General features: G+C 42.1%; 1 protein-coding gene across 5 annotated transcripts in view; it reads left to right on the top strand.

Annotated features, from left to right (window-relative positions):
• The window catches only part of evi5b (ecotropic viral integration site 5b), a 30,228-nt gene extending 4,254 nt beyond the window's left edge, over positions 1-25,974 (top strand). For 2 of the 5 annotated variants that reach the window (XM_046392386.1, XM_046392389.1), the window contains exons 2-20: positions 3,941-4,173; positions 7,482-7,671; positions 9,986-10,210; positions 10,395-10,469; positions 10,589-10,714; positions 10,799-10,942; positions 11,767-11,856; positions 12,128-12,225; positions 13,261-13,321; positions 13,426-13,479; positions 14,498-14,530; positions 14,946-15,104; positions 15,952-16,083; positions 16,191-16,331; positions 16,433-16,591; positions 16,951-17,097; positions 17,469-17,564; positions 22,400-22,495; positions 25,330-25,974. In XM_046392386.1, coding sequence (XP_046248342.1) covers positions 3,941-4,173; positions 7,482-7,671; positions 9,986-10,210; positions 10,395-10,469; positions 10,589-10,714; positions 10,799-10,942; positions 11,767-11,856; positions 12,128-12,225; positions 13,261-13,321; positions 13,426-13,479; positions 14,498-14,530; positions 14,946-15,104; positions 15,952-16,083; positions 16,191-16,331; positions 16,433-16,591; positions 16,951-17,097; positions 17,469-17,564; positions 22,400-22,495; positions 25,330-25,608 — 2,538 coding nt within the window. In that variant the 3' untranslated portion in view covers positions 25,609-25,974. Of the gene's footprint in view, positions 1-3,940; positions 4,174-5,319; positions 6,373-7,481; positions 7,672-9,985; positions 10,211-10,394; positions 10,470-10,588; positions 10,715-10,798; positions 10,943-11,766; positions 11,857-12,127; positions 12,226-13,260; positions 13,322-13,425; positions 13,480-14,497; positions 14,531-14,945; positions 15,105-15,951; positions 16,084-16,190; positions 16,332-16,432; positions 16,592-16,950; positions 17,098-17,468; positions 17,565-22,399; positions 22,496-25,329 lie in introns of those variants that run through there. The other 3 variants (XM_046392391.1, XM_046392388.1, XM_046392387.1) reach the window with 3 other exon arrangements.
• Positions 25,975-26,448: the final 474 nt, after the last annotated feature.

Here is a 26,448-nt window from a genome sequence, read left to right as displayed (position 1 = left end):
TGGCACAGTAATGCAACAAAAGAGTTGGGTAAAGTGGAGAGACATTTCTGTAAGATACAGTTCAGGGAGATAAATTCTTCAGGATCATCAGGTTTTGTTGGATTAATCTAAGGCAGAATAAATGTTCTGGAACATTTGTTGAGTCAGGTGCACTGCACTCAACCATTGGATATTCTTCTCTTGTGCAGGATAAGCATATGTTTGTTACTGCTTTGGATCCTGTTATTTTCTTTAATGACAGTATGAGCTGGTAAATGCAACCTGCATTTTCACACTCACTATTTGTGTGAGCAGTGCCCTGGGTTGTATGGGGAAAAAAAACCCAACAAAAATCATAAAGGTCCTTTCCACCCTTCCCTGTCTAAACAGTGATCCACATGAAAAGCTAAACTGGAAATGAAGTTTTTCAGAAATCATCAGCTTGTAAAATGTCAAAAATTATTTAAAAAAATTCTCATCACAATTTCCCAAAGTGACATCTTTAGATTGGTTCTTTTGTCCAACCAATGGTTTGAAGCCAAACACTCTTTACTTTTATAAAAGCAGCTAATCCTTACATTTAAGAAGCTGGAACCAGCAAATGTTAGACAGTTTTACTTGAAAAATGACCAAGATGATTAATTGATCATAAGAATAGTTGGCAAATAATGTTTTGTTAATTGACTAATTGACTAATAGTTGCAGCTATTGATATATTTAGTTTACTTCTTTCTTTGTAGTGCAGCGGTATTCTACACTAAGCAATCTATAGTACACAATTACTACTTTTACCGTGTAAGTCAAACACTAACAGTCTGGTCTTCTTTTCAATCCTCGGTATACTGAGCAAGAAAACTTAAAAATTTAATAAGAGAATCTTTGAAATTTGCGGGTTTGTGCTACGAAGTGAATGTTGCCTTCTGAGTTAGGTGTGGCTTAATGCAGCCAGCCTGTTGGACCTACAGGATGACGATCTGTTTGTTTAGCTGTAATGCCGTGTTATTGAGGATGGTCACTAAATGTCCCCCCACAGTTGCTGCTCATGCATAGGGTGTAGTTATGAAAACAGTAAAAGTTTGGTGCACCAGCTTCCTGTTTCTCATCATGTCAGGATTGACTTGGCACAGGCAATACCTAGAGGGCAGTTAAAATGTGTCATGTAATGTACTCATAACTGACAATTTCTGACAATGAAATGTTGTAAATGTTATCTCAGATTTAAATTTCGTTTTGGATATTTTTGCCTTCATGACAGTATGTAGGTGAGTGAAAATGCAGACAGGAAACATGGGGAGAAGAGAATTCAACCTGTGATGCTGCGTTTATGTAGTAGGTGTCACAACAACTGGGTCACCTGGGTGGCATGTGGGTGACTGTAACTTGTTTAGTTTTGAACTGAATTTATCATCTCTTTGGCTGTGACCTGTTCATACACACATCTCTCTGGCAGAATTTTGAAACATCTCTATCAAAAAATTCATCACCATCCAACACTCGATTTCCCTTGCTCTTTGATATGAGGATAGTTGCTCACATGCAGGATTTTTGTGTCAACTTTGAATGTTTTGAACTTGAAGCCCTGCAGTGTAATGACCAGACAAATATTTCCGCCACAATGTGTACGCTGTAATTATACAGGCATGCCAGGCCAATGGGAACCCCTGCCAGGCCAAAAATGCTTTTTTGGTTGTTTGTTGTTTGTGTCTGCTTCCTTCTTAGCTCTGCAGAAGTGACTGTTAAAAGATCCTTGCAGCACAATAACTCAGTTCTCTCTGTATTTCATTATGTTTCACTGTCGAGTTGATGTTACATGAATTTATTGTACCACTGTAATGTCGTGAGAGAATTGGTTAGCCTAGCTAGCTTGTATTGCATGTAACTGACAGATTAATGGAGCAGAGAAGCAAGGATGTGAAATGAAGATAGTGTTGCTTGAGTTGGCAACAGTGAAGTTACTGTAAGTGCAATAAAAGCTTCCTAACAAGAGCCAATAATGAATATGACCTGTGTAATTCCCCCCCAACCCAAACCAACAGCTGTCAACCTAGGGGAAACACTGTGCCCATATGGGAAATCCCATGTTGAACTGATGCTCACTTCCACTAAACTGCATGGTGATATAAACTGTAATAAAACTGTTCTCTGGTCTTTTTTCAGATCTGCCTGTTGAGATTTTAGTGATCAAAAGTTGATCAAAATGAGCTTTTGGTTTAGAGCATCAAAATCAGGATTGGGGCATCTGGAGAAAAAAAATGGCTTTATAGATGACGCAGCTTGCTTACCTGCAGCGTACAGCTGTGTGTCTAGGCACTGATCCTGTGTGCACAAAGATGATCAGCAGATTTTATTGAAATCAGGATGCTTTATTTTTGGTGAATATTACTTGAATCTGCTTGCCAGAATAAAGCTGAAGTGTTGCTAAGTTACTTGTCTACCATCAAGTGACTTTTTGTTTTTATGTTTAAGTTTGTTCCCAATCAACTAGTGAAGTATGTTCAAAGCCGATTATTTAACGCTTGTTAGCCTGTAGTCTTTCTTTGGAGAGAAGAGAAGAAAATGTGATTTACAGCTTTATAGTTGTTAGGGAAATAATGAGATCTGTTGACCTTTACAAGAAGTCAAACAATAGTATAGCTGTCAGTGCTGAAAATTTCTTTTCAGTTGAATTGTGGATTTGGAGGACTGTGACACCCTCAGTTAACTATAATGTTTAAGTCAGTCTCTGTGTTGTGTGGTAGCAGTAGAGTTACTCTGTTTCTGTTGGTGTACAGGAGGATAAAAAAGCTTTGGTAACACATTTTCAGTCTGTACTGACATTCCTGTCACCACACTTACCACAATGTTTTCCTCCACCTCCTTTGTTTTTGTCTCCTTGTCCTTTATGTCTTATACTGTCTGTAGACCCGATACTCGCAGAGAGATGACTCATCATTGTATACAGAGTAAGATGCATGAAATGATTGGTTTCCTGCCTGGTGGCAGTATCCAGACTTCCTGCTCTGGTGAAACTGTATACTCATGCTGGGTTTTTTTTCTGTCAGGTAAAATTCAGAGTATTTTTTTCTTCTTTTGCTGAGTGCAGACACTCACTTCCTGTGTACACTGATTTCAGCAGGAGACTTGAAGAAGCCTGCAGCACTTTGACCCTTCCTGACGGTATGATTAGTATATGACTACAGAGCAGTGTGTCGTTTATGTCGGTCGAAGGTTCAGAAGAGTGGATTAACCGAAGGACAGAACGTGCTACTGACATGTAAATTTAATAGATTTTTCTTTTTGTGGTTTTCACTTAATGAATACGCACTGGATTTCCTCGCAGAGTGTATTAGCAGCCGAAAACTGCTGAATTATTTGGAATAGCAGGTAGGAATGTATAGTATTGTTCCTTCATTCAGCTTATTAGGTTGTTATTTTAATTTATTTAACAGGTACTCACATCCTCTCTGAAGTCTGTCTTTTTGTAGACGGGCCTTTTGGTGACTCACTGATTAAAGCGCTTGGTTGTCATTTTTCATGCTGCTGTCAGTGCTATATCATGAAAATGTAATGTAAAACTTACTGTGTGTGTCAGTTATCAATAATAGGTTATTGTGTTAAGTTAGAGCTAAAGAATATGTCAGTTCAGTAGGACAAAAATCTCCATCGAGCATTGTTCTGTTTTATAATTAAATGGTATGTAAGTCAATTCATAAGTTAATGATTATTGATTCTTAATCAGTCGCTACTCAAAACACTTTTACTGTGTCACTGCAGCTCTAACAAAACTCATAGAGGAGCACTAGAAGGTGTTGGCATATAGTGGTGTTCAGTAGCTGCCGTATATGAACAGTGGAACTTCACTTTTATAGTTCTAGCAAGAATTAGATGCTTACAGAAATATTTCACTTTGCAAACACTATAAACCTCATATAAGTTAATGGTTTTTATTACTGTACTGAGACATATTCTCCATTGTCTGCAGGTGGCGACCGACAAGGTTGCTGGTAAGCTGAGTTCTACTCTCTCATGGGTGAAGAACTCAGTGTCCCACACGGTCAGTCAGATGGCTAGCCAGGTGGCCACGCCCACATCCCTGCAGACCACTGCCACCTCCTCTTCCACATCTCTGTCCTCGCCTGCCCTCTCCCCGTCCTCGCCGGCGCAGCTCAGTCCTGACGATGTGGAGCTGCTCGCCAAGCTCGAGGAGCAGAACAGGTAAGCAGTCTGGCTCCTCCTGGCTGTCATCTTAACTGTTTGTCCAGTAGACTTTTCCCTAAGGCTGCTTTGATTCTTGGTGTACTTTAGTTACACAGGGACGGAGAACATAGTCTGACTGATTGCCATACAGTCATAACATGTGCATCAGTACTGTTTGTATTCTATAATTTCATTAGAGTAGATAAATGTAATTGTTTTTAAATTGTTTACTTCACACACCTGCACTGCTCTGATTGCTGTAGAGTCATTATGCACACTGCAACCATCCCCCCTCCTGATGCACACACACATAGAGGAGAGCAACATCCAACAGGCATGCCGTTAAGCTAACTGTAAAACACAAAGAGTATTCATTGAAGAAAATTTAATAGTCTCTGGTTTGTCGGGTACTGGAGGATTTGGGGACTTAGCTAGTTGGCAGTGATTTTGAGTTTTTGTTGTTTGAGGGTTTGTCTGGCTTTTGTCATTGTGTGCGCGTCACATTAAGGCAAAGTCATGAGTCAGTTGTGATGTGACATTTTCGGGCAGTCATCTGCTGGTTCATCGTTTTAGGGTGTTTGAGCTGGCCCTTGGCAACCTGAAAACAGTCAGAGAGGGAGGAAGCTCAGCATGTGGGCTCAAACTGGTTTCGAGATGCTCCCTCTGTGTGTACCTTTGTCTGATTGTTGGCTCACGAGGCTGTAGTCTTCTTTGGGACTGTCTTATCCACTGGCTTAACAGTACCTGGAATAAGATATACAAAGCCTAGGATGTCAAGGGATAGACTGCACACTGTGTAGGTGATAGAACGAGTGAAAGAGAAAGAATAAATTAATCACATGACTAATGGGCTGGAACAGGCAGCAACTTCCTATTACTTTTTAATTCTTGGATTGTGATTGTGCATTTGTTTTTGTGAATTCTGGTTACTTTTGATATACTGCAGGATTTTTCCATTAGAGAACCAAGACCTGTTCCTAAGTCTTTCACAAAGTAAGGAAAAGCACTGTATGTGACTATGTAGAGTTGTTCCTCCTCAGCGTCTGACATCTGTATGGTATCAGAGATGTACTTGCATGTTGGTTGTACTCATGCTGTCTTTTGGCCAGCCATGGCAAAGGATCCAAACTGCTTTTGTTTTATTCCAGGCACCTGCTCTGATAGCGTTTACTGAAATCTGAGTTCACAGTGTTCAGGCGTTGGTCCTGTTTTCCTCCTGCAAATTGAGCAGATGAGTCAGTATGCCTGCCTTTTGGAACTGAATCCAGAACAGTTCAGTTGTTGCAGTCATGTGATGCTGCACCATGTATATCTTACTATCTACACTACATCTGATTATTGGTCACATGCAACAGGGTAACAATAGCCCGACATTGAGCAGTAGCTATCTTTGGTAAAGTAAGATGTGTTTTGTGCGTTGACCCCTAGATGCTCATTGTCCATTTTGGATTAAAGTACTGTTAGAGGATGACGCGACACCTCCTCTGTTGCCAGCTCTGTGAATTCTTCCTGCGTTGTGACTCTCACCCATGGCTAGCGCACTCTGTGTGAGCATGGAAACCAAGTGTGCAGTTCAGAGTGGGGGACTGTGTCACAGTTAACTCACAAAGCTCTGGTGAACGCAGAGGTCGGTTCACCCACGACAGCTAGTGCTCCAGAATGCCAAGTGACACTTGTTGTGATGCTTACCCTCATTAGAGGAGATCAGAACTAAGCAGGGAAATGTTTCATTTTCTCCATAATGTTCCTCATGAAGCTCCCACCTGGTGAACAGAAGTCACAGTGTCAAGGGGCTCATAGTTCACCTGCCCTTTGACCCCTGCCTCCACCCTGACACACAGCTGGGCCCTTTCACATGACGCTTTTCTCTGCCTCCACGCTTTGCTTCTGAGCGATGATGCAGTCTTGTCTTTCTAAACCACCACGTAGCAACATACTGATATGTACCAAACACGCAAATCTTATCATGTTGTTGACAAGACAGGTGCAGCAACAGGAGGGAGGACATTGGTATTCGTGTGTGTTCCACTGAACTTGCTTTGTGAGTTTGGTGAGGCCTTTGTACCCTACAGATCAGATAAAAGGCACGAGCTTTCGTTCAGTAACGTCAGACAGATGAGGAAGAGCTGACAATCTGCAATCTGTAAATCAGACATACCACTGCTCCAGAATTACTAGAAACCAGAGATATGAGGAATACACCATGAGTTTGTCCTGGTAAGGCGTATGGTATTTTGAGTTTGTTCTCCTGTTGTAGTGAACTGCAAATTGAAGTTGTGACGTTGAAATCAGTCACAAGCTTAAAAGAGGATGTTCCTGTAATCGTTTGTCTTTGTGTCCAAGGCAAAATTCCTTTTAATCACTGAAAACACCTCTTGATCAAAACTAATTGTCTGTATTCTTTTTTTGTATTTATGAAACTTCAGCCTGTGTTTGACTACTGGTGAATTATTAGCAGAGGTGGAAGTATGTTCAGGTTTATGTGTGACAGCCTGGTACTGTAGCCTGTAGTACAGTTTGTGTCACTGAAATGCTTGAAAAACCTGCAATGCCTGCCAAATTGCAGTTATAACGTGCTCCTTTTATTCACTTTTTAGCTCTGTGTCAGAGCTGAATACGAGGGAAGAAGCCTTGTTGCAGGCTTTTCTTTCTGGTCGTTCATTTCACTCCCTCCCACATGAACCAAATTTGGCTGTAACCCTAGCCTTTCTGGGAGCACCCTCAGTGACATCACAGGCTCCAACGCAGAGGCCCCGGCCTTTTTCCGAGATCAGGTGTCTGAGCCTTTGTGTTCCTGTCGTGAGCTACTCAGTGCAACATGGGTCGCAAGTCGCAGCTTTTTTCCCCCCTGTGCACTGATCCTTGATCAGGTCACTCCATCATTCAGTCCTGATTAGAGCGATAGGGCGATGCATAGGATCAACGTGCTGAAAAACATACAGTTAGTTTGTTTGGGTGTGAGTTGCTAAGTTTTAGGGATACCAGCTGTGGACGTGTCTGTATTCTCCTTAATATAATGGAAATAGTTGGTGTTTCACTTGTGAAGCATAAAGAACAAAAAAACTACATTTGAAAAACTCAACAGCAATGTCTCATGACCTGGTTACTCAACATAATACACAGACCTTGTTGTGTGTGTGTATGTCTAAATACAATGAATATTGAATACTTTTATTTCCGTCAGTTCATAGCTATCTATAGTGTCAGGTGAGAATTATTTTCAGATAAATGACTGAAAGAATATTGCAGTAGTGTGTGGACTGGCAAAAAATGTTGTATGTGTACGCAGTGTTGGCAATATGTCCTACCTCTTGCCTTTACTTCAGGCTGCTGGAGACAGACAGCAAGTCGCTGCGCTCCATGAACGGCTCCAGGCGAAACAGTGGCTCGTCGCTGGTGTCCAGCTCCTCTGCCTCCTCCAACCTCTCTCACCTGGAGGAGGACTCGTGGATCCTGTGGGGACGAATCGTCAATGAGTGGGAGGAGGTGCGCAAGAAGAAGGAGAAGCAGCTTAAGGTGAGAGCGGTGCACATCTCCACCTGTGAGGTGACAGGGACAAGACTTGTGCAGACCTGCTTAAGAGCTTAGTGGAACACGACTGTTTGAACAGCTTACCGGGACACATTTGGCGGTCCACTGAAGCTACTACTGGAGCTACATTTTTGAAGGTGACACTTTGACAAGAATTCCAGTATTCCCAGTCCCAAAGAAAGCAACTTTTCTGCATGGAAATTACTTTAGACTCCAGACTAAAATGTAGGCTATAGGTCTCTATTGTGCTGATTATGAAGATGATTTTCTCACAGGCATTTGCATCCAGCTCTGGCCTGAATGCTACAATGGTTTTATCTATCTGAATGTTTACTCGGTCCAAGAATAACTTCTAAGGCTATCTTTGTCCTTGGTGACCCTGTCGTGTTGCCATTGAACTTGTTAATTTAGTTCTTGACATTTGAAGCTAATTTTAGGTTGCTTGTTTTTGCAGTTACTCTCTGAGGTCTTGTGATAACCCTGTGCCCAGTCACCGTCAATGGCAGTTTGCTTTGAATTGCACATTGTACAGTGGAAATGTGTGTAAGCACAGTGAGTGTAAAAACAGAAAACCTTGAGCAGTACTTTATTGGATAACATTCTGATAACAAGCGCAAGTCATGGCAGTGACTCTGCGAGGAAACTGCAAAAGTTTGTATGTGTGATTGATTATGCTGACTAGGTCAGGATAACTGAGTGCTACTCACACCGTTCCTGTGCGATTCTTGCACTAGAACAGGGACCGTGCTTTTGTTACATACATTATTCAGCTCAGTTCAGCACTGGCACTCATGATTGTGCCTTTTTAATTGCTGATTTCATTTGAAGCCCACTGTTTGCAATCAGTTCACATGCAAAAACGGGTTTGGATGTGAAGTCGCTGGTGCATGAAACTGTTGATGAATCCATACATATGCAAATGAGACGGGACATCTTATGCAGGGGCAGGATTGCTGTTTTTTTGCCACTTTTGTGAGTAAGGGGAAAGGGGAAGCGGGCAAGTGTTGCGAAGGGCCTGTGAACATGCACGGGTGTTACTATGCGATATAACAGAAGTTGTAATGACCAGATGGTTGCAACTGGTCTGGGATATTAATAACTGCTGAGACCTCTACAACTGTGATGTTTTCTTCCCCTTGGCTTACTGAGCAATCCAGTTTCTGTTGCGTGAAGGAAGGAACGTTAACTTTTCTGGCTTTGTCAGCAAAAAAAACCCCTGATGTGTTCTCATTTTCAATACCTAATATTTCATGAAGATCCACTACTGCTTCTGAAATATGAAATATGATCAGTTTATATAAATATCTGTAAAATGTCAATGCAGCATTTAAATATCTGTTGCACAGCTACACCAAATAAGTTGTGAAAAGAGACACTGAAATAATTGAATAATTGTTGATTTACATGATATCTGTGTTGGAGCCTGTTAACAGGCTTTAGTGTAAAACAGTGGGTTGTTTCAGAAAGCAGCTTTCGCTCAGACACAGTCAGGTTATGAGACAGTGCATTGTTTCAGCACAAAGCTTGGTTTGTCATGTCTGACCTCTGAGAGGGGAGAGGGCTCCCCTGCTGAAAGCCTGTGGCGGTGGACCTCTGCTCCAGATGCACCCTGGACTGACCAGATGCAACACACACACACACACACACACAATCCCATTACAGCAGTGTTCCCTGTCCACACAGGAAATTGCTTAATCAAATTGTATCAGCAGTAATATATGGAACCACTAAAAATGCCTCATTGACAAGACTATTTGGCAGTGGAAATCCTATTATTGTGAGATATACACCGGGCTCAAATGGGAAAATAAATCCAAGAGCAAAAAGCATGTTCGTGGCTGTATGTCTGTAAGAACTGCATGTTTCTGTTCTCTTTCTGAAGATACACTATATACTCTATACTCTGTTAACCACGTTTAAAAATGAACAGCTACATTCCCCAAATGCCCATTTAAGTTCTTTTTTTGATGTCTTAAAATACAACTTGGGGCAGTCGTGGATCAGCAGTTAGGGTGTCGGACCCGTAACCGGTGGATCGCTGGTTCGATTCCCCGTCCCGGTGTCCATGGCTGAGGTACCCTTGAGCAAGGTACCTAACCCCCACTGCTCCCCGGGCGCTGCACGCGGTCGCCCACTGCCCCGGGTTTGCTGTGTGTGTGTGCACGTCACTTGGGTGGGTTAAATGCAGAGAACAAATTTCGTTGGAGAGAGTTCCCTCCAATGACAAGATATGTCACTTTCCTTTCCTTTCCTTACAACTAGATTTGCTAACAAAGTGTTTGCTGTTGTCTTTTGACAGGATCTTGTCAGAAAAGGTATTCCTCACCACTTTCGGGCAATAGTGTGGCAGCTGTTGTGCAATGCTCAGAATATGCCTATCAAGGATCAGTACTCTGAACTCCTGAAGATGACTTCGCCCTGCGAGAAGCTGATTCGCAGAGACATTGCACGCACTTATCCCGAGCACGAGTTCTTCAAGGAGAAAGACAGCTTGGGCCAGGAAGTGCTCTTCAACGTGATGAAGGTTTGAGGAACCTGATTGCATGCTGATAAGCTGATAGTTGTGTGCACATGTGACAAAAAGAGGGATTTGTCTCTAACAGTAGTTTTGGGGGAGGAATTGTAATTGTAGCCTATACAGCTTTGACTCTTGTAAAAACCTGTGCTCTTGACCATCACTAAAACACATCCAATCACTGTTACCTCAGGCATATTCTCTGGTTGACCGTGAGGTTGGCTATTGTCAAGGGAGTGCATTCATTGTAGGACTGCTGCTCATGCAGGTAATAATTTCACCCACACCACACATGCACACAAACACACTGATTCACCAGCTTCCAGCCAGCTGTTTGTCATGTTTGACGTGTGATATGATTTTTTTTGTTTGTTTTTTTTTTTTAAGATGCCAGAGGAGGAGGCTTTCTGTGTGTTTGTGAAATTGATGCAAGACTACAGATTACGAGAGCTCTTCAAACCAAGTATGGCCGAGCTGGGACTCTGCATGTACCAGTTTGAGTGTATGATCCAGGTAGATGCCTTGTACTGACACCTTGTCAGAACATAGTCATGTGCAGCATTAGCAGCACGAATTCATATGATTTTCTCCCCTCAGGAGCAACTCCCTGAGCTGCACATGCATTTCCAGGCTCAGAGCTTTCACACCTCCATGTATGCCTCCTCCTGGTTCCTCACCATCTTCCTCACCTCCTTCCCTCTGCCTGTCGCCACAAGGATCTTTGACATCTTCATGTGTGAGGTCAGTTAAAAGCAACCGTGGCTGTACTCGATTTCATTTCATTATCGATTTATCTGCCGATTATTTTGACGGTGGAGTAATAGTTGAGTATATAAAATGTCAAAAAAAGTGAAAACATTCTCATCACAATGTCCCAGAGCCTTAAGTGACATCTTTACGTCACTTCTTTTGTCCAACCAACAGTCCAAAACCCAAAGACTCTTCATTTACTGTCATAAATGACAAAGAAAAGCAGAAAGGCATCATGATGTTTAAGAAGCTGGAACCAAATTGACATTTTTGCTTGAAATATAACCAACATGATTAGCGGATTATCAAAATAGTATGCAACGAATTTTCATTGCAGCTGTAATCTTCTTACATGTATCAGTATGTAAAGAGTTGGTGTTAAGATTTTGCATGTGTCGTTCTATTAACTTATCTTGGAATTTATTCTTGTGTTCACTTACTGTAAGAAACATCTTTGACTCCAGTGTTTGTTAACTGATAGTTGATCACTGTCTGCACCACTTTTCTGTCTAATATGTAGATGGGAAATTTAAAAAAGGAACCGTCTCGCCCTTGTATTAATGCCTAGCGTTGTAAAGTTTCGTCTGCATGTGAAATGCAAATTAACTGTAATGGAAATGTTATCCATTATCGCCACCTGTTGGACAAAACAGAAACACTACAGTCCGCATTAAATAGTTCCAGTGAGTTATTTCATTACTCCCTTGAGAGCTGTTGTACCGCATTTTTAATTCTCAGTCCACTTAAAAACACATTTACCAGCTCACTGGCCATCGTGTGTTCTTTCTTTGATTACTGGTGATCTCTTCCGTCAGGGTCTGGAGATAGTTTTCCGCGTGGGACTGGCCATCCTTCAGATGAACCACGCTGAACTCATCCAGCTCGACATGGAGGGAATGTTACAGGTATATGTCACCATCAAACATCACATAGCTTGTCATTCAAGCAGCTCAGAATGCTGGTGCAAAATATGCAGCCTGAACGGAGGATCCTCCACCACACCCGCATAATTGATACGTGTGTCCGCCCGTCTTGTACATGCTGCTGTTTGACGTAGTGCTGTTGAAGGTCAGGGAAACACCTGGCCAAGACACATTCAAGGTACATAGTTGTTTGAAAAGAACTGGTTTATGGTTGTGTGTGGCTTATCCTTTTTGTTTCCTTATTGCGCTCCAGCACTTTCAGAAGGTTATCCCGCACCAGCTTGACAGTGGACCAGATAAGGTCATCCAGACTGCCTATCAAGTAAAATACAACGCCAAGAAGATGAAAAAGTAAGCACAGCTATCGGTTCACCAACACGTACCAATCTCCATCCCACTGCGGCTCATGAGTCTTTATTGTTCTGGGTTCTATATTCAGTTTAACCCAAACTTCCAATCTCTTCTGTTGCTATTTCATCACAGTCCAGATTTCAGTGAGCTGTGCAGCAGCCTCCACAGGTTGGGTGATGTTGAGAAGCTGCATTTCACGCTTCTCACAGAGAAGTCGTTTGGGCCAGTGGGAAATGTCTTAACCAACAGATTTTGCAGGGGAGCTTCCCAGGCATTATGAGCTGCCCCACTGTAACTGTAATAATTAAAAACATCTTATAAATTTGGCCTTTACCTTTACATTACCTTTACATTTAGAAAATGTATTTTGCCAAAATCTCTGATACTCAGGCTTGGCAAGGAGGGGACTTGCAGTACGCCAGTAAAAACCTTGGCTTGACTTTGTTGTATTTGAATTTTTAATTAAGACAACAAAGCCTGCCAACCTTATATTGTTTTCTTTTTTTTATTTCAAAGAATTTCCTCTGTGGTTTTCTAGAAATAACATTTTTTTTTATTTGGTGCCTGTTATAGGAAAAATAATTCCTGTTCTGCTACAGAAGCTTCATTCCAAGTAAATAATATCGGAACTTAATTCTTCTTATGTGATAAATTATGTGTTTGCCTGAGTTTTGGACTGTTGGTTGGACAAAAGAAAAAAAACTTGAAGACATCACTTTGGGCTCTGGGAAATATGAACATTTTTCACAATGTTCTGAAATTTAATAGACTAATCTTAAAAATAAATTATATTGATTGTTATTGTTAGTTGCAGATACGACCTTTTAAAATTTTAAAAATATCTCTTGGAAGACTTGGAATACAAATAAGCAGATTTCATAGCTTTTCCTCTTTTTGCCCTGTTTTTATTGCTGCTATTTTAGCCTTTTTAATCTACACCTCAGACCTTGTAAGACAGTTTTGTTATTTTTTTTTTTTACTACATCTCTATTTGGTGAGCAATACTGATATCCTTCACTTGTGAATTTATTTCAGGTTAGAGAAAGAGTACACTACAATCAAAACTAAAGAGATGGAGGAGCAGGTGGAGATAAAGGTGTGTGGAGATTGTTGTCTGTGTAGACAAATGCCCTGAAGGCTCCGTCGTGAGTGATTTGTTCCATGTGATTTTGTGATGTGATGTGCTGTTTTGTTTTGCAGAGGCTGCGGACAGAGAACCGACTCCTGAAGCAGAGGATAGACACACTGGAGAAAGTGAGTACATGAGGTGCTCTGCCAGCAGACACTGCTCCCCCACTCATCAGCATCACATTAACCCATCCAGCTGTGTATGCTCATGCATCATGCATCTCCTCCTAATGATGGAGTCTTGTCTTTCACTAACTGCGGCTGTGTTAGTTGAAAGTGGTAATGATAAACCGTCGCTGGTTGTCTGGTATGGTATGGTGAATTTTCTGATTGTGGATAAAGTTTCGGTCAGAAACTTCAGGTTGTCATGGTGACTGTGTGTATGTGGCTCAAATAACTGTATAAACTGTTGTGAATTTTAAAATTCACCACTAACTGGAGCAAAGACTTGTAACGGGCCTGTTTGGAATGCGAACGTGGCTGCTTGATGCTGTTTAAGCCGATACAAAGCACTGCATGCTAAGTTGCACTGTTTGTATCCTTCTGCACCTTTTTGTGTCTCTTCCAACGAGCACTATGGCTGCATGAGGTCTGCCATGGACAGAAAAGGTGTCCGCTCCACCGTGTTTGCCTGCAGGGAGATTCGCTGGTCAAATCGAGTCCGTCATTTAAAACCGAGGCTGCTGCTCTCTGTCACATAACTCCCAGGATCTTTTAACTCTTTGCTAACGGAAACTGTTGGATGAAGCTGGTCAAAGCCCAGAGCTTCTGCTCAGTGTAGCAACACATACATCCTTAACACTGTCACAGTGCTGTTGTTTAACCACACTCTCTGCTAGAACTAGATCCGCCCTGTACTTCTCTCTGTCTGAAACCTGTCACTGTGTTCTCAGCGCCGCCTTTTTTTTTTTTTTTACTTTGTCACCAGTTCATTTGCACCTTTTTTTCCACCACGGCTGCATGCAATGTTCCTTTTCTACCCCTGAATGTAAACATCATTCTACAGTCTGTGAACAAATATTTCTGGAGAGGAAATGAACATTGCATTTCTTCTCTAAAACAATCAATTGTTCTTTTGTGTGCTTTAAACTGTCCTCTGGATTGTGTCTCTCTGCTGTCTCTTGTTACTATTTCTGTTTTGTAGGAAAGTGCTTCCTTGGCAGATAGATTGATCCAGGTATATTCATTTTCTCTTGACCTTTTTACTTGTGTTGCACCTGCTTTCTTCTTTCTCTCTCTGTAGCATTGCATGCTTATGATTAGCACAGTGAAGGACAATAATAATGAATCTGACAAACTCTAATGATCCTCTGAATTAGGAACTAAACCAGATTAGAACTGATTACAGTGTTAAAAAGTGCATGAAATACCCACTGTGGCAGATAAAGTGAGAGAATTGTAAATCATGCTGAAGAAAGCTAAGGAATTAACATAAAAATCACATATCTCTAGAGCTAAAAAAACAAAACAAAAAGCATGTCCTTAGAAGACCTAAACCTTCATCTTCACTTGTGATTTGCAAACCCATTCCGCCATCTCGCCTCACCTGTGTCGTGCTCACTCCACCCCTCCTCGGTTGGTTACGTCCCAAGGGACAAGTGACTCGAGCGCAGGAGGCGGAAGAGAACTACCTGGTCAAACGGGAGCTGGCTACGGTCAAACAGCAGAGCGAGGAGGCCGGTGCTCAGCTGGAGCAGGCCAAGAATACCATCAGGCAGCTCCAACAGCAGCAGCAGCAGCAGCCACATGCGGTAAGGAGGGCCACAGAGTCCCCAGCTGGCAGGTTGCACTGGCTCAGATCCTGCAGGACAGGAGCCAGGTGACACTGAAACTGGGATGCTTCCCAGATTACTTTGTGTTGGGCAGTACTGAAACCTCTGACCATTTCAAGATCATGTGGGGTGACACCTGGACCAGTAGGAATGAGTTTCACTACAGTTCAGATGTGTCACGGTTAACCCCCCCGTCTCCCCATTCATTTGGCACATTTTGCCCTAGCAACAAAATCAGCAGCGTCAGGGCCTTTTCTCTCTTTCTCACTTCTGTGGGTAGTGATCTGTTTTGGCATGCATGGATTCAAATTGGTACATGGAGTACTACACAGTTCAGGTGCCATTTACAGTCTTGTGCATTCTCGGAAATGCATTCATGAATTTGCAAGCAGTTGTGTCACAGGCTGGTAGATTTCACACATGGCACCCTGTTCGCAGAATCCTCTCGCTGCATATCTGTTGACCTAACACTGTTAATTATTGATGGCTGGATTCCAGACGATAATGTGCAGGCATTACAACGTTTTACATAATTTGTTATCTTGCTTCACAATGAGCAGATATCAATTATTTATGCCAAAGTGAAAGGCGAAATGGTTGATGTCAGCCAAAATGAAGGTTGAAAGCTTTGTACTGAAGTGTGAAGAAGCATCGAGCCGTATTTTTTTCCATAAGAGTAAATATGACATTAGCTGAGACTATTTATGGAGTGGAATGGTTTCTATTAGTGGATGTTGAATATTACATTCTTCATTTAATGCCACATGGGCGTTGGCATGTGGAGCTCTGCTTTGTTGTCTGCGCTCATCCACGTGTCCTGTTTTAGAAGGGACCCCCTCGGTACTCCGAGGAGTCCGTCCTGCAGCTGGAGAGAGAGCTGGTGCAGGCCCGGCTGAAGGAGGCAGAGTCTCAGTGTGCCCTCAAGGAGATGCAGGACAAGATACTGGATATGGAAAAGGTGAGTTTCCTCAGGCACGACTCGCTGCTTGGATTTTAGCTCGCATACACTGTACGCTTACACGAGCTAGCTATGTCACAAACATGATTCTTACACGCCTTCTGCAGAGGAACTCATCGCTGCCGGATGACACCAATGTGGCACGTCTTCAAGAGGAGTTGATTGGGGTGAAGCTGAGAGAGGCGGAGGCTCTGACTGGTCTGAAAGAGCTGAGGCAGCAAGTCAGAGATCTCGAAGAGCACTGGCAGGTGGGCACTGACGTCACATTTTTTTTTTTTTTTTTTTTTTTTCGGTCAAAGTGCAAAAAGCATGATGGAAAGGTGGTGTTGACTGTACCGTCTCTCGTCAGTGTCACCTGGCACGCACCGCTGGTCGCTGGAAGGACAGCCCTAGGAAGAATACGCTGTGTGAGCTTCAGGACGAGCTGATGAGTGTGAGGCTTCGCGAGGCTGAGGCCCAGGCAGAGCTGCGAGAGATGCGGCAGAGGATGCTGGAGATGGAGACTCAGGTCAGAGATCACATCGGCCTCCTCTCCACATTACCCCGATCAAACTGATTTATTCTTTTGATTCACTTTGTGTGCCACATTCTAAGATTTGTAGCTTTCAAAGTGTACTGTAGTATGACACTTAATAAAGTAAGGTGAATCGAAACATTACTGAGCTGTCAATTCTCTAGCTGTAGTGTCTGACAGTGTCCTTTAGAGGGCAACGCTCATCCATTCTAAGCAACTTGGAAACTGAAGTGTGAAGCATTGCAGGCATTTCTTGCCACCCAGTTTTGTCACTGTTTACTTTTTTGATTGGCTTGATCATTTCTCAAAGTAAAAATATGTATATATTTTTAATACTACCTGTTCTCACACAGAATCAGATTCACAGTAACCAGCTGCGACGGGCGGAGCAGGAGAACCGCTGTCTCCAGGACTGTGTACAAACGCTGACGATGCAAAATAAAGACCTGCATGTGCAACTACAAGAGATTAAGCGGAGACAAGCTGAGATTGAATGCAAGGTACAACTCTGCTTAAGAGTATGGTCTACATCAGCTCTAGTTGGAAAGTGTCATGAGAAGATATTTGTTGTGATTTGATGCTACACAAATAAATTGGACCGAATTAAATCTGCAGCACACAGGTGAACACAACACTGTTGTGGCAAAATATAAAGTTTGTATTGACAGGTCTATATGGGGAAAGTGATTGTAATTAAATAAAGTTTCAATCTGTTGCTTCTGCCGATGCTGCTAGATTCACTCGCTACTCGTTAAATATTCAATGTCATATGTTTTTAGACTGGTCTTTCAGCATCACGTCTCCTCGGGGGTTTTGGTTGGACTGTTGCTGAACTAACAGCTGTAGCTTCTCTTTTTTTTTTGTTCTGCAGAGTAAAGAAGAGGTGATGGCAGTGAGGCTACGGGAAGCTGACAACATTGCCGCTATGGCTGAACTCCAACAACAGATCTCAGAGCTTGAGATTCAGGTAAAGTCCCGACAAACTCCCTGCTACATTTGTCTGTAACATCACACTCATGCCTCTGCATTGAGCTTTGAAATTCCTCAACTCCTTCGCAAACCACATTTAACTACACAAATGAAACTCGACAGAGATCTCAAGACATAGAGAGAGTTATATTCTTAATTTCACTGCTGTGAGGAAGATTAGCTTAGTTGATCACCATGTTTCTCAGCTGGAGTCTTACGTCAGTACACATGTCACACATTTCCATCCACCAATGAGAATTCCTCAATATCACAATCTGAAAGCTGTTGATGGGTTGTTTGTTACCACGGAGACACCAGTATCAATCAAAACTACTCAAACCAACACCCACACAGTCCTGATGACGCAGATTAGCTGAGTTGCTTTTTGTTTTCTAACTTTGACTGCTGCTTATTCCATCATGAATATGCAGACAACACAGTAGACATGTGGGATGAACCAGACATGCTGAGTATAAGGAGTAAAGTACATGTTTGACTTATTATTTTACAAATCTTGACTTTTGTAAGGGAAAATTCCCCCTCACATCAGAAGTTAGTTATTTCCTTAAATCGGTGTGACATTTTTCAGTTTGTTGTATTTTCATTTGCCTCCATTTAAGTTTTTGATTGAATTCAAAAGGTAAATTTACTGTCACAACATTCAGCGAGGCTGAGACAAAACTCCTAAATAAATCTTTTTGAACCAATGTCCGCAAGCATGAGTGAAGAAACCAGTATTTATCTCCAAACAAATGTAATGCTACACACAACAAGAGTGACCATAACAAATACAGGGCTGACCTTACACTGCCAGCACTCTGCTGTTCTGATTGATAACAGATAAACCCATCTAAGAAGCGATCAGAAATAGTTTTAGGCTTGTTTGTGGGCTCAACACATAGAACTTTTTTTGTGTGAGTGGAGCGTTGTTGTGAACAGGCAGGTAATGTTATTGTATGTAAACAGGCTATAGGGGATTAGTGTCTTTTCTACACTTAAACTTACCATGAAAGCCCTGGTGAAGTTTAATCCATGTGTGTGTTTTTTGTTGTATGTTTTCTTTTGATGTGTCAACAGACATTTGTGTTTTATTGCAAATGAGTAAGTGTCTGCCTTGATTGGTACTGAACCCACATATGTGAGTAATAGCTGTGGAAACAGTCTCTCAAAAATAGGTGAAGTAAGATTATGAATCTCAGGAGCAGTGATTGTACTTAATACCCCCCCTCCCACCCCCAGTCAGCAGAAGTCATCCTGTAAGTCTGTGTGACTCTGCACATACTCCAAGGGTGGACTGACTGCCGTAGCAGCCACAGGAAAGCAACGGTATCTGTCAGCAGCTACATTCACTCACTTCTGTTCTCTCTTTCATCGTGAGCGACTGCAGTGGCAGCAGTACACACAGGTTTCCCTAGATGTTGCTCATTTGTCGTCCATAGTTGTTGCAATGCACGTGTGATCCACTCAGTGTGCTGCAAAACCTGAAGTGTTGTTTCACCTCTCCGTGCCACAAAGTGTGGCTGCCTCACAGTGCTGCGAATGGCAGTTTTAGTTTCTGTTTAAGTGTTATAGAGGACCCTAACTGAAACTACACATTTACTTTAGCTGTCCACTGTTTCTCACTTTTGTGGTTTAACATGCAATATATGTGCTAGTCTAAGCTTCGTCAGATCAACCGTGCTGATGGGGAAAACTAAAACATGAGCTGAAAGTGATCAAAAAGCCAGCAGAGCTGCAAGTTGATTCTCAGTTGGCAGCTGTGGTAGGAAGGAACCCTTTTACACTGTTTAGGTGTTAAAATCAACATTATTGCTCAAATTGAAATATACTGTCAATAGTATTTATTGTTTATATAGATTGATTCAGTTGGAACACGTGACTTTTAAGTTCCCCCCATTTATCATTTATAAGCATTGCATTAACACTGAACAAATGGTTTATAACACATTGTAATGTAGATTTGAGCAGATAAATGTTTATTAATGTATGTGCAAACATAACTCCCCCTAGGGGGCACCCACAAGTGGAGGCTGCTGTGTGAAGACAGTGGATAGTCACTGCTCTGTTCGCCCTAACCACCGCTGATGAACTTTAAACTCTGCTTACAAACAGCAACCGAAATATTCTGTGCACTATGCCTTTTTAAAATGTTTTTACATTAGCATATAACCACATAGCGTGTTAGAAACCATTTAGTAAGTGTTTATAGAGGGTTTACACATGCTAAGTAGGCATTTGAAGTAAAGTGTCACAAGTGCTGGGTAAAAAATCCTTTGCTTTAATACTTTGATTAAGCTTTGATCATGTTTGACTTGAGTTGGAAACAGTGGAGTAGGTTATTTAAAGTAATGTTGTGATTATAATTCTGACTTGATGCTGTTGCAGATAATCTAAACTGGAGGCCTGGACTATTTATAAGTGTAACACCTACAGTCAAACCCCTCCTCCCCCCTCCCCGTCTCACCTCCTGACAGGCACACACAATCACACAGTGCGGTCTGAGGTTTGGTTACTAAGTGACAGAGCAAAAAACATGCAATGCCAGATATTTACCACTACCGCCCTCAAACTGTTCAGAACCTAACTCACACTTGTCAATAATATACAAAAGCCTTCTGCTTTCTTTAAATCTTGTTTTTGTTTTATTTTACGGCGATGATGATGCCGCACTAAAAATGAGCTGCAGGGGTTGCTTTTACGTGAGCAGGGTATTAAATCTAACTTGAGCCTAAACTGAAATCAATATGCCAGTCTTGGCTTCTTGGTCTGTGGTTTGGTTACATGCTCCACAAGCTGTGGGTGAAAACTGCTTCAATTGCAAGTAAATGTAAAAAAAAAAAAAAAAAAAAAAAAAAATTGGTTTCTCATCTTGCTTGTCAGAGATGGTATGACGCATGCTAGTGGTTACAGTTTTCAGCTAGCTTTATGATGAGATTAGCCTTGTCTTGCTGCTGAGCGTAAGAGGCAGAGCCGTGCCAGAGCCCGTCACTGAACAGTAAGGTTTAACATCTTATAATAACAACACATGCAGTTCATGCAGAGATTGAATGAACAGATCCAAATGAATGATAACAGCCAATGATGGAAAACGTTGTCACTGAAACTAAGATGTCTAGAAAGGTTTATGTGTAGGACTTTTTCACTATCACAGTCATGGCCTCAGCTCCTCTCTCTCTCTCTGAGCTGATAGGAAGTGGTTTCTCATTTTGAAGCAGAAACTCTACCAAGGGTGACGCATGGTTTATTTTGAGGTTTTTATGACACGCTCAGAGATTTATACTAAATGTTTTAGCCTGCAAAGGACTTTTCTTTTCTACTCTGTATTTGTCAATTCATGGGGTAAAATGTGTCTTTTATCTTTAATCGCACACGTTAGAGCTACATGCATGTGTACTACAGTTTAAAATTCATGGTAAAAATCATAGTATTTAGTACACAGATTGAACAGATTGTATCTGCTCTTTCCTGAGACACACATAAGTGATGTAGGAAAAAGTACAATCATAGTAAAACTGTAACCTGAATCACACATTTTCAAACTTCTTTCGCGTATTGAGGATAAGCTGCCTGTCGTTGCCACAACAATGGAGACGCAGTGTAAAAATACTGTGAATGCATGTGACGCATGCATTCTGATGAAACTCTAATGCATTCCGTGGAAGTTTTTTTTCATGAGCCGTGATTGCGCTCAGCAGCTCAAGATGTGATGAAAATGTTGATGATGATGTTCCAGATTAGATCGGCTGCACTGTTCACTGCTGTTGCCACGGTAACCAAATTTAACTTGCCACTCTTTTTCTCTGACTTTAAAAGGAGTTGTCCTTCCTCCCCTGCCTTACCTCTGTTGTTCTTCTGTTGGAACCAAACAAAGTCGAACAGACATTTGAGGCTGCAGGAACGTGATGAAAACGTTTCAGTGGGACTGTTTGACGTCCCCGGCCACAGCCTGACACCTGTCGATTCACACAGCTGAACATGAGGAAGTCTGATCAACTGCCTTATTGTGGCAGTGTTTTGGAGTGGCCAAACCTCAAAAACAACAGGTTCTTGGAATAATCTCACTTGTTTAGACACTTCTGTGTGGGGAGGAGAAAAAAAAACGGCCTGCTGGGACCTGTGAAGCTCAACCCCACCTTACCGCAGGAATCAAAAACCCACTTGTATTTTGGGGTGTTGGCCAGCCAGAGAAGACTCGGTATCACCTCTCTACCTCCTCAACGCCCCAACCCCCACTGCGTGTGCATCTTCCTTTTTCTTTTTCTTCTTTTTTTCATCTCAGTGTTCCCGTGCTGCTGCAGCCTGTGGTTTGAACTCCTCTGTGCACTCGTCTCTGGTCTCACTGTAGAACTGCCAGGTTCATGTGTGTGATTGAGGTTTAAATATGTTTTGTCTCCAGTGCCTGCAGATGTCTTCAGTGAGGAAGGTAAACATCACATGGGCTGTTTAACTGTTAAAGCTAACAAGACAGCCTCATCCCCAGGGCCCCAGGAGGAAATCAAGCACACATGACAGTGTTTTGTGGTTCCCCCTCATCTGCCATTTTGGTCTCCTGCCACTCGAGGAGGGCACTTGGTGGTGCTGCTTTTCTTTTTTTTAATCAGCATTAGGGCTCTAGTAGATGCCTGGGTGAAAGAAAATACCCATAACACCTGTATAGTGATAGATATCATAGCACCATGTTCTTACCAATATACAGCACTGGTATTCGCTGGTTTTCTGCTCCATATAGCTTTCAGTTCTATAAACGGTTGTGCATCTTCCTTGTGTTTAGGAAAGTCACCTGTATGACTGGATGCTGTAGCTTATTATTATGTTCATGTCTTCTACCAACAGAAAGAAGAAGGCAAAGTCCAAGGCCAGCTGAACCACACAGATTCAAGCCAGTACATCCGCGACCTCAAAAGCCAGATAGCAGAGCTAGAACACGAGGTGAGACGTGTGAAAAAAACATCAGGTCCATTATTATTCACACCGCCTTATTCTGCACCTTGTACAAAATCTGATTTTCTTTGTGCCTTTTCTTTGATCAAGCATTTGAGAAGTTTTCACAACATTCTGTCTGATATGGTTTTTCTTTGAGGCTAACCGATTAGTATAAGTGTTAACTACACCCAGAAACTTCCTGTTTGGATTTGACACCTCTTGCAGGTACCTTTACAGACTATACTGCAGATGTTTCTACAAGCTGATCGCAGATCAGAGCCAAAGTATATAACGAAACTCAGAGCTTTACTAAGGAATCACGGATAAAACGTGATTAATGCTAATCTTCACTCTTCAGTCCTGCCACACCGATTTGTTTAGGATACATGCAAGAAGTAGTGGTGGACAAAATGCACAAGCCAATATTTTCCTCAAAGCATAGATTCTCTTGCTCAAATATTACTCTAATACAGGTGAGGGGTGTCAAATGTAACTTTAATATTAACTAAATAATAAATGCACTGATGGGAACACACTTTTGCTAGCTAGATATTCATATGCGTCAGTGGTGGAGTCACACAGTGCCACATTATTTTCTTGACCAGCCATAGCATAAAAACGCCAACAAATGTTTCTAGACCTCGACGTGCTTTCTAAGGTTAGCCGTTAGCAGTGATGAATCTGTGCACGGCAAACAGAGCAAACGTTTCAAATGATACAAATCTTTTCTTGAGTTCATAAATATCAAAGATGGAGTTCACATATGCTGGGTGTCCTGGTGGTGAGGAGACGTCATCTTTATCAGCTGTAGCAATCATTATACCGCCACCAAACACCAAACTCAACTGTTGACAACATTCAGCGAGCACTTTGAACTTCACTGACAGCCGTGGGACGAGTAGTTTACTGTGATTGGTTTTTCTCCTGTGACAAATGCAGCATATGGTCTATGCAGTCACTTCATGTGCTGTCTCCAAAACTATGCTTCAAAGTATAGTAAACAGGAAGCATCACAGAAAAGCAGTGGAGTCTGAAAGTACAGTATCTGTCTTTCAAAAGTAGTGAAGTAAAAGTCATACCTTTCCAAAAAACAAAAAAAAATACCAAAAACTAGAAATAATATACTTTATTGTCCACCCCTGGCAAGAATGTCATGTTTCTGCTGATTAATGATGGTTTTTAAAAGTGCAAATAGAAGTTGTTGTCGTCTTCTAGCGGAGCAGTTAACTATGTCCTATCTTGACATTGAATGAAGCGCAAAAAAGAGCAAACAAAAAAAAAAAAAAAAAAAAACCACAGCAAGAGTTGGTGAACTTGGGTTCAGTTGAGCTGCATGCTTCAGCTCATTCTGCCTCTCCATCGGTCACAGAGTCATTTCCCCTCTCACCTAGTTTTGCGTGGTGGCCATCTTGGGTTATGAGTGGCCTTGCTGGAATCATGCTAACTTTAGTGTCTGTAGTCACAGTGGCTGAATAACACATCCCACCACCCTCCCTCGTCACAAACTTGCATTACATTGCTGGAAATTTTGACTGCACCCAGTCAGATGTTGATCAGAACGCAATTTCCTTTTTGCAAAGCAACAACAGGAAAGACACACTGCTAAGTTTAGACAGGTGTAGGTAAATGCAGGCTGGTGATTTTTGCTTATTGTGCCCTGAACTGGCGTCTGAATGCGTCTCCTCCTACATGTCTGGCTGTTGCATCGCAGGCTGACTCAGGTAAGTTGCCACAGATGTGTCACGTAACCATCAGCGGTTTAACCCTGACCATCGTTTAGCCCCCAGCCTCGCTCCATTTGCGTTTGTTGAATTCACAGCGGCTGATTTGCGCTGAAAGTTAACCTGACGTACGTGAGTCTTAATTAACCAGCTGGTCCTCGTCATTTTAGTCTCACTTTTAAAACCGAAACATGCCAGAAAACACTTAAGACAAATTGCAAATCTCATTTGAAACAGACTTGGATTTATATGAGCTTTTCTAGTCTACTGACCACACAATGCTTTACTACACATTCACACACTGAGGCTGCCATACAAGGCACTGACCTCTTTGCATTTAACCGGCTGGTTTTGTAAGCATGCGCTGGGTTAACTTCCAACCTGATAAACAGCCCCCCCCAAATGGAGCTAGCCCTCACCCATGAATAAATGATACAATAGTTGTGTCCCATACCCATACTATATACAGATTCTAGGGAACTTTGAATATGAAGTCACTTAGTATACAAGTGGGCATGCAGTTGATGGACACTGTTGACCCACTAAGTCATGTCCAAAAGAAACAGCAGAGCTACTCACAGCTGGAAAAGACGTTCAAACTAATTGACGATGGTGGTGAAAAAGCTCCCACTGTGTCGGAAAACAGTTTGTTTTCTTCAGTTGTAATTGTGTAATTCCAAAGTCATAGTTTGTTGGTTGGTGCACTTTTGATGTCATTTCCTGTTAGTACAGAATGCTGATGGTATTGATTTCTCGTACACTAGCTGCAGAGACAGTATACTGCGTTACTATATTAGTACTACTGTACGATATGATTCTATATGTATGTGGTATGGAATTGGGGCACAACTGAGATCTGGTTTCTTTGCTCCCATTTGTTTTTTGGTTGAATTCCTCCCTGCATGTTAGATTTGTGAAAGACGGCTCATTCTGTTTGTGCCAGTGGTGCTGTTTAAATATCACTGACTGACCATATTGTGCTGAATTGAAGCTTGTGTCCTGTTTGTCTTTGTTTTCTCCTTCAGGAGCCCCATATCTACAAGTGGCTCATTTTTGCATGCAGGAGTAAACATCCTTTGCATATCTAATGCCTTATACTCTTCATGCTTATTCTCACAGATTTGCTGCTTAAAAGGACAGAGGGGCCTGGCCAGTCAGCCCACTTTTGATGGGATCCATATTGTCAATCACTATGTGGGGGATGATGTGTCTTACCAGTCTTCAGATGAAGATGGAGTCAAGGACCCCTCCTTCCGGGACACCCAGCGGAAGAGCAGGGACCGTATCAGACTGCACCCCAACCTCGGGGACACGGACAGTGAGGAGGAGGAGGAGGACGACGAGGCCCTGCGACTCTCTGTGCCTCAGAGCGGCAGCCACAAGTCCACCACCGTGTGACCAGCACCTGCATGCCGAGAGATGAGACACAGGCTGTCAGCACCCACTGAGGAAGAGGAGGTGTTTCCAGCAGCCGTCTCAGAGGAGACGCCTGGATCTGGAGTTCGGAATTACAGAAAGGAAATGCATCATCATTTCATATCCTGAGAATCACACCTTTTTGGATTTAGTTTGTTCTGTTTGTTTGAATTTTTGTTGTTGTTGTTGTTGTTTTCTTCCTTGAGGGCAGCCCACTGTCTGAGCACCACTGGCACAAGCTGAGAATGGAGATATGGAGCTTATCAAACTCTACCGGGCTACAGTGATCCTCCTGTGGGTACAACACAGACAAAGAGACTGTGCAATAAAACCTTTTATGCTACATTACACACTTCATCCAATGTGTTTTTATATTTTTAAGCATTTTATAAATGAACATCAAACTTGTACTGGTGCCGTTACTATTAAGTGTCCATCATGCAGCAGAGGCAGAATTGTATAAGTGCTGTGTGTATGTGTGTGTGTGTGACCTGATATGTATTTTGTCTTAGTCAGAGTCTGGCATCAGAGCTGCTTGTGTCAGCCAGTGTTGACTTGACTCTATGGCCTTAACACATGCCACATGCCTTTCACCAGGGCTGTTCAGCGTGACATCTGCACACCTGTAGATATGTAAATGTGTATTATGTTTTTCTTTCCCCAATTCCTTTTGAACTTGAAAATATGTATCTATTGCATATCTGATGTTTAGAACATATTGTACAACTGAGAGAGAAAAAAGAAAGGGACATGTAAGTTAGTTTAATATGGTAACACAAATGACAAAAACAAGTGAGGGTGAAATCCAATTAGGAGAAAAAG

Source organism: Scatophagus argus, chromosome 6 (genome assembly GCF_020382885.2).
Source record: "Scatophagus argus isolate fScaArg1 chromosome 6, fScaArg1.pri, whole genome shotgun sequence".
NCBI classification, from domain to species: Eukaryota; Metazoa; Chordata; class Actinopteri; family Scatophagidae; genus Scatophagus; species Scatophagus argus.
Note: the sequence above shows the minus strand (reverse complement) of the source record. Positions and strands in the feature narration are given on the sequence as shown.